Genomic DNA, 13,574 nt, shown 5'->3' on the forward strand with positions numbered 1-13,574 from the left:
CTTCTCAATTTCGCGATAGGTTTGGCTCTCCAGTTGGAACTTAATTACTGCTGGACTTCTCATTTATTATTAGTCGAATATGAACTTTTGAGTAAGCCTCATGCTAAGGTCTTTTGGGCTGTCTAGCAACAGTGGCACAGGGCGAAGCTTTGCTGCGCGCTCAGCGCTTCCTCGGCAGCCCCGTCTGTGGCCACCCCCGCCGTATTCTCCCCCAGAACCGCGCCCGACGCAGACGGACGCATCCTTCAACAGTCTGAACGCGGCAGCGAACTGGGCTCCAGAACCGCAGCTGTGCAAATGGCACATTGGCAAACGCATTTCCCGGCCGTCCGGCCCCGCGGGAGCCACAACGCCGGCCCCGCAGCCCGCTCGGCCCCGGCCGGCGTCACCCCGCCCGCGGTGACGCCCCCGTCCCGCCCGCTGTGACGCCCCGAGCTGCCGCTGTGAGGCCGCCCCCTGCAGGCGCCGGCGCTCAGTGCTGTCGCCGCCACAGCGGGACCGGCAGCGCGTGTGTGGCTCGGAGCGTCGGGAGCTGCGACCCGCTCGGGACTCGCCTCTTCTCGGCTCTTCTCGCCTTCTCAACGCCCTCGACCCTCGTTCTCTCGGAGCTCGGTTCTGGGCTGCTCTCGCCCTCTCCGTGCCCTCTAGCCTTGTTTGCCAGGGGCTCGGTTCTGGGCTGCTCTCGCCCTCTCCGTGCCCTCTAGCCTTGTTTGCCAGGGGCTGGGTTCTAGGCTGCTCTCGCCCCCTCCGTGCCCTCTTGCCTTGTTTGCCAGGGGCTCGGTTCTGGGCTCCTCTCGCCCTCTCCGCGCCCTCTTCCCTCGCTCTCCCGGGGCTCGGCAGAGTCCGCCGGGTGCCTCCTGCGACTGCTCAACCCGGAGCGGGCCGTGCCCTCGTCGCCGCGAAGCATGCAGTGCTTCATCGAACTGCTCAGGAGGGTGCCGGAGCAGCCACCGTCCAACAGCGCTTCCGCGCCCAGCACCGCCGGGGCCTTGGAGCTCCGGCAGAAGGGCCGGGGCGGGCTGCACAGCGCGGCCGCCAGCGGCGACCTGGTCCGGCTGCAAGGAATCTGGTGGCGGAAGAGATTCCGTATCAACTCGCGGGATGCCAACAAGCAGTAAGAAGCGGGCAGTGCCCATAGCGAAGATCCGCGTGCCCTGGCTGCAAGAGCCGGCGAAGCCCAGCACGATCACGAGCACCCTAGGGACAGGCCGGCTCCACAGCGCTGCCCTTACCGGAGGCCCGCCCGAGCTGGGACAGGAGCCAGCGGATGCGCCACTCTGCCCTGCTCTGCCAGCCTGCTCCCCGTAGCGACCCTTCTGGGGAGCTCCGCAGGCCTTCGTGCAAGCAGAGACGGCTCCTTTCCTCTTCCTTTCCAGGACACGGAGTCACAGAGCCACAGGGCACAGCTTCCCGTTGCTGCTAGAAATCCCATCTCCCCTGTCTCTGGGATACATCCGGCGCAGGACTCGCTGGGGGCAAAGCCAGGGGCTTACGCAGACTCCACAGTCTCCGCAGACCTACGTGGCCTCCAGAGGCTCCAGGCTGCCAAGACGCCGTATCCTTTGCTCTGCTGGGTGGCCGGGCAGGTCTGGCTGGAGGCAGGGACCAGTGCCTGGGCACAGGAGTCCGGTTGTGCACCTTCATTGCCACAGCTGAGAAGATGCCTCCTGGCTCGACAGAGGTGCTGAGGATGGTGCCTAGCCAGCCCCAGGCTTTGGGTGTGCAACTGCTGCCACCGGCTCTGGCACGGGAAAGCTTGCTTTTGGCTGCTTTTTTGGCAGTTGAGCCTTGTGGCCCTAGGTGGTAGGCAGCACAGCCTGAAACAATGTCTTCGGCTGTCTTGTCTGTGTTAACTGGATGTATTTAATTTCTAGGACGCCTCTGCATCTTGCTTGTGCGAACGGCCATGCAGATGTCGTTCGATTTCTGGCAGGAAAGAAGTGCAAGCTAAACCCTCGTGGCATGTTTAAGAAAACGCCGCTGATGCTGGTACGTGGAATAAGTTACGCTGTTGTACGTGGGGCTTGTCAATGATGCACTGAGAGATTCCTGCCTCGCGTGATTCTTTACGTAGGCCTGTGTAGAAACAAGTATGTTGCAGTCAGGGGGGAAGGGGCATATGTTGCCTTATCTTTGAAGACGCTCGTACTTTCCCGTGTTGGGAAGATGCAGGAGTTCTGCCAGAGAGAAATGTACATGTGGGAAGTGACTCCTCCCTTGTGGCTTGTTTCCAGGCAGTACAGCACCAGCACAAGGACTGTGTGACCGCTCTGCTGGAGCATGGTGCCAACCCCGACCACAAAGGTGCTGGTGGCAACACTGCCCTTCACATGGCTGCCATCATGCCCAGCGAATCGATGGTGGAGCTCTTACTCAAGCACAATGCCCATATTGATGCTAAGAATGACGTAAGCTTGGGCTTTGGGTAAGGCTTCTCTTCCCCAAACTCGCTTGACTTTCCTGTGTTCTTCTAAGGGAGACAATTTCTCCTTTCAGTTGGGATACACTCCGCTTGCCGTTGCGGTCATCGAGCGCCGTGAAGAGATGGTCGAGTTCCTCCTTCAAAACGGAGCTGACGTGAACGCTCGAGATATTCATCAAAGGTGAAAGTTTTGTCAAAAGCGTGCATGGGACTCCTGAGCATTGTTCAGATTGGATTGATGGGAGCTATAGGAATGAGCTTTGAAAAAGAACCAGGAGCTGCCCAGAAGGAGCTCCTTCTGTGACACTTGTGAAAGCAGACCCGCACTCGGCTGCTCTCTTACCTCAAGGGACGATCTCTGCACTGAGGACTGCAGGAAAGCGTTGGCTGTGGTGCCAACAAACGCACGCGTGCGCGTGCACACACATGCACACAGAAACAGACACACATACACAGACCTCCCGAGTCTGCTCTGGGGAGACGCTTGGCCTGGAGACCTCCTGAGGTCCCACCACCCTCAATTGTCCAACGCATCCATGTGTTTTGCTGTAATTTCGCTCTGCCTGTAGGAGGGGAAATGAATTGTTTGAGGAGCAAAGAAGGACTCAAGTAATGGCAAGGCAATGTCTGCAGAAGCTGATGTATTTCCTATCGTTTCTTGGACACTAGGACCACTCTTAAGATTGCTGCTTACACTGGGAATACGAATATAGTACGGGTGCTTCTTCAGCATGGTGCTGTTCTGTCTCATCGAGGCGAGGACGGCTTCACAGACATGGGTTATCTCGATCGGTTTACTTCTGAGTAAGTGTTTTACACCCTTGTTAGAGCAGCTGCATTGTCAGCATGTCCGTGCTGATGCACAGCCCTTTTTGCTTGAATGGGGTGTTGAGACCTTTGTTGAAGCTGGGCTCAGTGACATCTTCTGATGCATGTCATTCCACGTCAAGAGCGGATTTGGAAGCTGGGCAAAACTTCCCTCCACAGCTCTCTCTGAGAATTCACCTGTGTGCTGCCAAGCTCCACTCGACTGACTAGCAACTACCTGCCTTTTGTTTCAGAGGGGGTCCAACCGATATGCCCTGATGAGTTAAAATCTTCAGCGGTTTTCCTCCTCTCGGGTGTAGTTTGGCTCCCCTGGCTGTTCCTTCTCTAAGGTGGCTACGTGCCCTTAACAGCTAGGCTGAAGGAAATAGCCCTCTCTCCTAGTGATGGTAAACTGTGCAGTAAAATCCCCTTTAGGAACAAAGCATGTTTGAGGATTGCTCTAGCAAAACAAGAGGTTGGCTCCTTCCCCGCAGGCTTCTGGCACAGTATCAGTCTTGTGCTAATGCACCGTTTTGCATAGCAGCCTTGGCCTGGAGCATGTTTTTATGATTTTCTTGCTTCTTGGGGGTTTCTTGTTTTGTTTTTAGTTCTGCTTACGAAGCCACCCTGAAAGTGGTCTCTCTCCAGAGCCCAAACTGCCCCTCTGCCAGGGTTGTTAGAAGATGACACCTGTGCAATGTAGTTAACCCCTGCAGTGCTTGGAATGCAACCGCAATCTTTGTTGGCCTCTTGACATCCCACTTAGGAGCTCTGCACACTCTTGGGGCCTCAGACTAAGGATGGGAATTTCTGAAACCCTTCAAAGTCCAGAAGGAGTTTCAGGAGATGTTACCCCAGCTTGACGTGAAGAGTGGCTGCAGCGTTAGTATTGCTTCCCGCTGAGGTAGAAGCCTTGTAGTTAGATGTCAGTCTCACTGGCCCCCAAAATGGAGAGAGGGGTTTATAACATGAGACTGTAGCCAGCAGGGGTGAATTACCCCATCGACATGAACAGGCACCTCTACTGCGAACATACCTGTAGTGAGTACTTCAGTCTGCAATAGGACCGCAGTCAGTTCTGTGTATGTATGTTTGTGTGTGTTGCCATTTACACCTGGCTCTGAATATGTGTACGATGGCTCCTGAATGGCTGTTGCACTTCCAGTAGAGAGCGTATGCAAGTGTGGGGGTACGTTCACCAATTTCGTTTCCTTCCTTTTCGTATACAGTTTTACTAAGACACTGGAGAAATATGCCAGAAGTAAAAGGACAGGAGAATGCTCTGTAGGACGCACAGGAGGTCCAGCAGTACCTGAGATCTCTTCCTCTGGGACGACTGCTGCCCCTCCCGTGGGAGCACCTGCGCGGATTGCAGCAGGTAGGATCCCCCACCGTGGAGGAGGTGATGAGGACAAATCGCTGTGGCCTGAAGGAGAATGAGAACCCTTTGTTCAATGCAGGGCCCGCGGGATGGCAGAAGGCACAGTAAAATAAGCACTCACAACTGCATTGTGCCTCTTATTTCCTTTGAAGGTGTCTTGCCAGACGCTGGAGCAGAGCAAGAGGAAGATTTTGATTCCCTGTCTGATTTTGAGGTACCTTCTCTGAAGGTGGGGCCTGACTGGGCATGCTTACCTTTTGGCTCTCTACTTTCTGCTGCTGCTTCTGACTCAGGCTTGGAATCCCACCATCACTCAGGTTGAAAGAGACCCTTAAGTTCATCGAGTCCAACTCCACACCTGGCACTGCCAAATCCACAATTCAACCATGTCTTTAAGCACCACATGTACACGTCCCCTAAATACCACCAGGAATGGTGACACAACCACATCCCTGGGCAGACAGTTCCAGTGCTTGATAACCCTTGCAGTGAAGAAATTTTTCTAATATCCCATCTAAACCTTTTCTGGAACAACATAAGGCTCTTTCTTCTTGTACTATTACTGCATATTTGGCAAAAGAGACCAACACAGATGCCTAACACGCTGGTTGTGTTTGGCCTTTTCGGTCTTTCCATCACCTGGTACCACATTATGCATGTTGACTGAAGCAGGAGTTTTCTGGATAGAGACGGGTCCAGAAGGAGTCTGTGCCACTTCTAACGTGTCTTTTAATTTTCACAGACGGATTCTGAAGGTCCAACAGAACTGTCAGATGCCGTCCTGCTTCCACCTGCAAGCCGACAAGGAGCGTGTGCGCAGCCTGTCGCAGAGGAGCGCCACAATGGTAATTTCCTGACAGACTAAATGGTTCCCTTTGTAAGCTTCTCTGGAGTGAAGCGGATGGGGAAAAGCGGAGTGAAATAAGCACTCACAGCAGTGTGGCGCTTCTTACCTCTTTGTAGGGGTGTTGCCAGCAGCAGGAGCAGCACAAGACGACGACGATGACTCCTCTTTTGATTCTGAGGTAGAATCCTAGCATCACTTAGGTTGGAATAGAGCCTTAAGATCATCCAATCCAAGCGTATGATTGAAGGGTGACTCAACCACTTCCCTGGGCAGCCTGCTGCAGTGCTTGATAACTCTTTCAGTGAAGAAGCTTTTCCTAATATCCCATCTAAACCTTTCCTGGAACAACATAAGGCTCTTTCTTCTTGTCCCATTACTGCATATTTGGCAAAAGAAACTGACACCAACCTTGCCACAACCTCCATTCCGGCAGTTGTAGGGAGCGATAAGGTGTCCCCTCGGCCTCCTTCTCTTCTGACTGACAGCCATGCTTCCCTCAGCCGCTCCTCAGAGGACTTGTTCTCTAGACCCTCCACCAGCTTCGTTGCCCTTCTTTGGAAGTGCCAGTTCTAACTCGTGTCGTTATATTTACACAGACGGATTCTGAAGGTCCAACAGAACTGTTGGATGCCGTCCTGCTCCCACCTGCAAGCCAACAAGGAGCGTGTGCGCAGCCTGGTGCAGAGGAGCGCCACAATGGTAATTTCCTGACAGACTAAATGGTTCCCTTTGTAAGCTTCTCTGGAGTGAAGCGGATGGGGAAAAGCGGAGTGAAATAAGCACAGCAGCGTGGCGCCTCTTACCTCTTTGTAGGTGTGTTGCCAGCAGCAGGAGCAGCACAAGACGACGACGATGACTCCTCTTTTGATTCTGAGGTAGAATCCTAGCATCACTTAGGTTGGAATAGAGCCTTAAGATCATCAAGTTCAAGTGTATGGTTGAAGGCGGACTCAACCACTTCCCTGGGCAGCCTGTTCTAGTGCTTAATAACTCTTTCAGTGAAGAAGCTTTTCCTAATATCCCATCTAAACTTTTCCTGGAACAACAAAAGCCTTTCTTCTTGCCCCATTTCTGTATACTTGACAAAAGAGACTGACACCAACCTTGCCACAACCTCCATTCCGGCAGTTGTAGGGAGCGATAAGGTGTCCCCTCGGCCTCCTTCTCTTCTGACTGACAGCCATGCTTCCCTCAGCTGCTCCTCAGAGGACTTGTTCTCTAGACCCTCCATCAGCTTCGTTGCCCTTCTTTGGAAGTGCCAGTTCTAACTCGTGTCTTTATATTGACACAGACGGATTCTGACGGTCCAACAGAACTGTTAGATGCCGTGATGCTCCCACCTGCAAGCCAACAAGGAGCGTGTGCGCAGCCTGTTGCAGAGGAGCGCCGCAATGGTAATTTCCTGACAGACTAAATGGTTCCCTTTGTAAGCTTCTCTGGAGTGAAGCGGATGGGGAAAAGCGGAGTGAAATAAGCACTCACAGCAGTGTGGCGCTTCTTACCTCTTTGTAGGTGTGTTGCCAGCAGCAGGAGCAGCACAAGACGACGACGATGACTCCTCTTTTGATTCTGAGGTAGAATCCTAGCATCACTTAGGTTGGAATAGAGCCTTAAGATCATCGAATCCAAGCGTATGATTGAAGGGTGACTCAACCACTTCCCTGGGCAGCCTGCTGCAGTGCTTGATAACTCTTTCAGTGAAGAAATTTTTCCCAATATCCCATCTAAACCTTTCCTGGAACAACATAAGGCTCTTTCTTCTTGTCCCATTACTGCATATTTGGCAAAAGAGACTGACACCAACCTTGCCACAACCTCCATTCCGGCAGTTGTAGGGAGCGATAAGGTGTCCCCTCGGCCTCCTTCTCTTCTGACTGACAGCCATGCTTCCCTCAGCCGCTCCTCAGAGGACTTGTTCTCTAGACCCTCCACCAGCTTCGTTGCTCTTCTTTGGAAGTGCCAGTTCTAACTCGTGTCTTTATATTGACACAGACGGATTCTGAAGGTCCAACAGAACTGTTGGATGCCATCCTGCTCCCACCTGCAAGCCAACAAGGAGTGTGTGCGCAGCCTGGTGCAGAGGAGCGCCACAATGGTAATTTCCTGACAGACTAAATGGTTCCCTTTGTAAGCTTCTCTGGAGTGAAGCGGATGGGGAAAAGCGGAGTGAAATAAGCACAGCAGCGTGGCGCCTCTTACCTCTTTGTAGGTGTGTTGCCAGCAGCAGGAGCAGCACAAGACGACGACGATGACTCCTCTTTTGATTCTGAGGTAGAATCCTAGCATCACTTAGGTTGGAATAGAGCCTTAAGATCATCAAGTTCAAGTGTATGGTTGAAGGCTGACTCAACCACTTCCCTGGGCAGCCTGTTCTAGTGCTTAATAACTCTTTCAGTGAAGAAGCTTTTCCTAATATCCCATCTAAACCTTTCCTGGAACAACAAAAGCCTTTCTTCTTGCCCCACTTCTGTATACTTGACAAAAGAGACTGACACCAACCTTGCCACAACCTCCATTCCGGCAGTTGTAGGGAGCGATAAGGTGTCCCCTCGGCCTCCTTCTCTTCTGACTGACAGCCATGCTTCCCTCAGCCGCTCCTCAGAGGACTTGTTCTCTAGACCCTCCACCAGCTTCGTTGCCCTTCTTTGGAAGTGCCAGTTCTAACTCGTGTCTTTATATTGACACAGACGGATTCTGAAGGTCCAACAGAACTGTTGGATGCCGTCCTGCTCCCACCTGCAAGCCAACAAGGAGTGTGTGCGCAGCCTGGTGCAGAGGAGCGCCACAATGGTAATTTCCTGACAGACTAAATGGTTCCCTTTGTAAGCTTCTCTGGAGTGAAGCGGATGGGGAAAAGCGGAGTGAAATAAGCACAGCAGCGTGGCGCCTCTTACCTCTTTGTAGGTGTGTTGCCAGCAGCAGGAGCAGCACAAGACGACGACGATGACTCCTCTTTTGATTCTGAGGTAGAATCCTAGCATCACTTAGGTTGGAATAGAGCCTTAAGATCATCAAGTTCAAGTGTATGGTTGAAGGCTGACTCAACCACTTCCCTGGGCAGCCTGTTCTAGTGCTTAATAACTCTTTCAGTGAAGAAGCTTTTCCTAATATCCCATCTAAACTTTTCCTGGAACAACAAAAGCCTTTCTTCTTGCCCCATTTCTGTATACTTGACAAAAGAGACTGACACCAACCTTGCCACAACCTCCATTCCGGCAGTTGTAGGGAGCGATAAGGTGTCCCCTCGGCCTCCTTCTCTTCTGACTGACAGCCATGCTTCCCTCAGCCGCTCCTCAGAGGACTTGTTCTCCAGACCCTCCACCAGCTTCGTTGCCCTTCTTTGGAAGTGCCAGTTCTAACTCGTGTCTTTATATTTACACAGACGGATTCTGAAGGTCTAACAGAACTGTTAGATGCCGTGATGCTTCTACCTGCAAGCCAACAAGGAGCATGTGTGCAGCCTGTCAAAGGGGAACGCCACAATGGTAATTTCCTGACGGACTAAATGGTTCCCTTTGTAAGCTTCTCTGGAGTGAAGCGGGTGGGGAAAAGCGGAGTGAAACAAGCACTCACAGCAGTGTGGCGCTTCTTACCTCTTTGTAGGGGTGTTGCAAGCAGGAGGAGCAGCACAAGAAGAAGAAGATTTTGACTTCTCTTTGGATGAGCTGCTTTGTCTTCCTGAGGTAACGGAATTGTTATGCTTCTTAAGCCCAGCTGCTGAAATGCAGTGTCATGCTGCTGTGTTGCTGCAGATTCCTTTCCTCACTGTCTGTCGGTCTGTGTTCTTGCTCGCTCAGGTTTCTGCACCGGAGAGAGAAGAGCTTCCGCTCAAGAAGGAGGCTTCAACACAAACCGATTGTCAAGGCGACAGTCAGGTGACTCTTAGGGCCTGATGCAGATATCTGTAAATCAAGCCTGTCAGTTATAAGGAGACCTGTTCTTGCTACTGAGTTCCTTTTGGAGTGCTGCAGAGAGGCTGCTTTCGAATCAGGACCTGAAGTCTATTTCAGATCTCATTTTGTTCCTGTTGTGAAGCAGAAGTGCTGCATAAAGAGGGAAAACAGTCGGTTAGAAAAAAGCTAGTGGCACAGACTCTCAGCCTCTGTTCCGAGGAGGAGGAAAATACGGAAGCCTTTTCTGTGTATTAGGGAAGAGAAAGCATCATGATGAGCTGCCGACAGCTGAGAAAGGTGCCAGCAGATGCCTGCTGGTGGTGGCCAAAATCTCTCATCTTTGAATTCACTGAGTCAGAGAAGCATAGAATGGTTTGGGTTGGACAGGTCCTCTAAAGATCATTTAGTCCAACCCCCTGCTGTGGGCAGGGACATCTTCCGCAAGATCAGGTGGCTCAACACCCTGTCCAGCCTGACTTTGAACAATTCCAGAGATGGGGCATCCACAACTTCTCTGGGCAGCCTGCTCCAGTGTCCCACCACCCTTGTTCCAACCCTCTGCTCATTTCTGTGGGCCTCCTCTGGACCCACTCTAACAGGCCCATGTCTTCCTTGTGCTGGGGACCCAAGAGCTGGAGGCAGTAGTCCAGGTGGGGCTCACAAGAGCAGAGCAGAAGGGGAGAATCAGCTCCCTCCACCTGCTGGCCATGCTGAAGATCCATCTGATGATATGATCCCATGACTAAAAGCATGTGTCCTGTTGTCATCTTCTTCCTGACTTCTCCATGCGCATGGAACACCATTTCTTTAGGAATGGGTCAGGTGGCTGCAGCAGGAGTTTGCCAGCGCTCTCAGAAAGTACTCCGCAGCAGAAGCTTCACTTGAAGCCGAGAAGCGCCACAGCAGGGACCTGCAGGAACAGAAACTGCAGCTGCAGAAGGAACTGGACAGTTCTAAAGCTCAGGTAGGGAGAAAGCCTGTCTCTTGTCTCTTGGCAGGGGCCCAAGCCTTTCCTGTTGCAAACCAGAGTGAGGAACAGACCCTTAGTTGGGGGTCCACTCCTTTTTATCAAACCTAAGCTGACTACTGGGGATTCTTGCTTTGGTTTGACAGCTGCAGGAATTGCAAGAACGGCTTATCCGGACCGAGTGTTATGCTGAGTCCCTGGAGAATGCCATAAAGGATAAGGAGAGGGATCTAACAGCTTCCAAGAACCTGCAGAGCCTTCTGGTCACATCTTCTGGAACTGCAGCTATCCCAGAGCTGGAAGAACACATGCAACAGTAAGGAAGTCACACAGCGGGGCAAGGCTTTGCTTTCTGCAATTGTGGGAAAACAACCGGACTGTTCTTCCTGCATGCCAGCAAGATAATACTACATGGTTTTCAAAGATGCTTTTGTTTTAGATGAGGTTCTATCACACTCTTCCTTTGGGATTTGTGCTCTTGTGGACTTCTGTGATAAGACCTGTACTTCTTTTTCAGGCTCCAAGTTGGAATGACCAGGCTGGAAGCCACAGCCCGGCAACAAGTCAAGGCCATTGAAGCCCTTCAGAAAGACCTGCATGCCTCTGCCTCAGTAAGCTAGTCACAACCTTCCCTTTTCACGAGCTACCAGAGCCTAGTTCCATCTTCAGGTGGGGAAATTTGAAGAAGAGGTTTTCCCAGAGAGCCTGGGAGAGACCGTTTCCTCTGTTCTACTGACTACAGGCTGCCCTTAAAGTCCTGCCGCCCCATCCCTCAGCTTTCTGGCTTTCAACTGAACTCTCTTGATGCTCCTGCTGCTGTTGTAGCATTAGATGATGGTGACATTGAGGAACATAGATGTAGTTATCCTGATAGCTAAAACCCATGAGCCAGGAGTCCCAGCAGGGCTGCTGAGCTCAATGGCCTCTCCAAGCAGGATGCAGTCCCAGGGGCCCCGAGCGAGATTTTATATCTGATATTTTATAGATGATATTTTATATCATACCCCGAGATTATAATACGTTTTAATACTCTGTCAGCAGGTGACAAATGCAGTCTCGATGGCCTCCCACCTTGCGGATTTCCACAGAAGTGAGTGACTTTAGAGATCTCTCTTTGACTTGCTTTTGGTTTGCCACCTACAAGTTGGTGACATTTTCCCAACAGCTGGAGATGCAGTTGAAACAACACATGCAGCAGGCAAGATAAACCCAGGACCTGTGAGAAGTTTCTCCACTTTGCCTGGGAGTCAGGGAGAACCAGTCCAGAACCCGGGCTTAGCCTCAGAAGTCATTCGGGCCTCCCTCGGTAGGTCACAGCCAAGCAGAGCAGTCTAAAAGAGAGAGGGGAGAAAGAGCTGGACAAGAAATAAGGCAAAAAACACAAAAAGTTGATCCCTATCTCCATGGAACGCAATTTTCCACTTGTGGCTGTAGCCCACAGGCTGTAGCTTTGCTGTTGACACATTGGAGTGTTTGGTTTTCGGTATCTGGATCTGCACATTAGCGCTGTACTTCCAGAAGCCGCTTCCCAGTACCGCCTTTGGCCCAGCCTGCTGTCAAACTAACACAAAGCCTTTTCTTCTCCTGCCCTTCCCCAGTCACTCCTGAACCTCTGCCATTAGCAGTAAGAAGATGCTGGAGCAGAGGAAGTGTCGCTGCCAGAAAACAGAGAGCACACAAGGGGCAGGAATGAAGCCTGCAAATCTTTACATTCCGCCTTGTGCAGCCGTTGCCCTGCATCTAGTTCCAGGTGCTCCATTGCACCTTGCTATTTAATAAACTGTGTCGTCTACTCCGTGTCTTCGTTTTGCTGCCCAACTGGAGTGCTTGGGACCTCGCAGATTTGGATGAGGACCGTCCTATCTTTGAAGGCTCACTCAGGCTTTCAACCCATGCAGGCACTTAGCACGTCTCTCTCTGCCCTTGCTCTGAAGGAATATCAGTCGTGCAGACGTCTCCAAGAGGGAGCACAAATCTGTGTCCTTTTCCTCTGGGGAGCCCTGAGCCATGATTGCGCTCAGATCGGGGACTAGCGCTGAGCTACTGCTAATAATCAGTTACCAGGCTCTTCCTTCCTTTCTAGAGCAATCCTCCTAGTGGTCTGGGCAGAAGGTGGTGGGCGAGCTTCTGGTATCCATGGAAGCTTTGCAGCTCCCACAGGGATCTGATGGATTTGTAGCCCACCGAGGGGAAAGGTGCGAAGAAGTGGGCACAAGCTGGAATGGGGGAATGCCACCTCAGCCTAAGGAATAATCATTTTCTCTTGTGGGGGCAGTGAGAGAGCGGTGTCAGGGAGCAGCACGGGCACGCTGCTCCCTCGGGGACGGGGAGCCAAAGGGGGTCCCGTCGCCAGCCAGGCAGGGCCCAGCCTTGGCCTATGTGCGCAGGGGGAGCAGGGCATCCCGGGGCAGGCAGACGCGGCAGCCAAGAGCCCAGAGGGACAAACAAGTGCCCGGTGAGGTGGCGGCCTGGCAGAGCTGAGACAGGGAAACCCTGACAGAGCCGAGACAGGGACGGCCTGACGGAGCTGAGACAGGGCCTGGCGGCCTCTGCCTGCGCCTCAGTGGGGCTCCTGGGCCCATGGGCTGGAGGCCCCAGACACCTGGCCTGGGGCTTGAGGCCCCAGGTCAGCCTGCTGGTGGCCTCTTTGTGCCACAGAGATTGTGGAGTCTCCACACTTGGCGATGCTCCAAACTGGACGTGGCTCTGTATCACCTGCCCTGGCTGACCCTGCTTTGAGCAGGGCAGGGACTGACGAGTTGGACGAGATGAGGCTCCTTCCACCCTCGATGATGCTGGGCTTTCAAGGCACAAATGTCTCCTGTGGTCTGGAAACTTCATGCTGCAGGCCCGCTTTCCTTCAGCTACGCCTCCTGCCTGACTAAACCAGCCTTTTGCCCGATTCTGACGTCAGCTTTGCTCTAACTGTAGTCTTCCTCGGGCTATGTGCAACAGACAAAACAACCGCAGACTGTAGCCAGCATCTCCAGGCACAAAGGTGGCAACAGCCTCCTCAGACACCAAGTCACGTTGCGAGGTCTGATGCCACCAGTGAAGAACGGCCATAGAGTTAGCCAAGGGAATCTTGATTTCTAACCCCTGCTTTGAGACCTGCAAGTGCAGAAGAACCATCGTGCTCCAGGTCTAGCTGGGCAGCAGTGGAAGCAGCCAGCTCTGGAGGTTCACCTGGCCCAGTCCTCATCACTTCAAGTGCAAGGAGATAGCCAGCTAGCAATTACAACTTGGAGAAGCCACCC

General features: G+C 52.6%; 1 protein-coding gene across 1 annotated transcript; it reads left to right on the forward strand.

The window, feature by feature from the left end:
* The first annotated feature begins 1,267 nt into the window (after positions 1-1,267).
* On the forward strand, positions 1,268-13,413 carry LOC135985994 (ankyrin repeat domain-containing protein 36B-like). Its single transcript, XM_065629765.1, has 17 exons — positions 1,268-1,353; positions 1,507-1,635; positions 1,872-1,989; positions 2,235-2,408; positions 2,497-2,603; positions 3,092-3,226; positions 4,459-4,607; positions 4,763-4,839; positions 5,353-5,455; positions 5,574-5,635; positions 6,054-6,156; positions 9,061-9,140; positions 9,270-9,332; positions 10,162-10,314; positions 10,464-10,633; positions 10,835-10,928; positions 13,249-13,413. The coding sequence occupies exons 1-17, from the start codon at positions 1,268-1,270 to the stop codon at positions 13,411-13,413; spliced, it is 1,968 nt and encodes a 655-aa protein (XP_065485837.1).
* The last annotated feature ends 161 nt before the right edge of the window (positions 13,414-13,574 follow it).

The sequence above is a fragment of the Caloenas nicobarica genome, chromosome 1, assembly GCF_036013445.1.
Source record: "Caloenas nicobarica isolate bCalNic1 chromosome 1, bCalNic1.hap1, whole genome shotgun sequence".
Taxonomy (NCBI): Eukaryota; Metazoa; Chordata; class Aves; order Columbiformes; family Columbidae; genus Caloenas; species Caloenas nicobarica.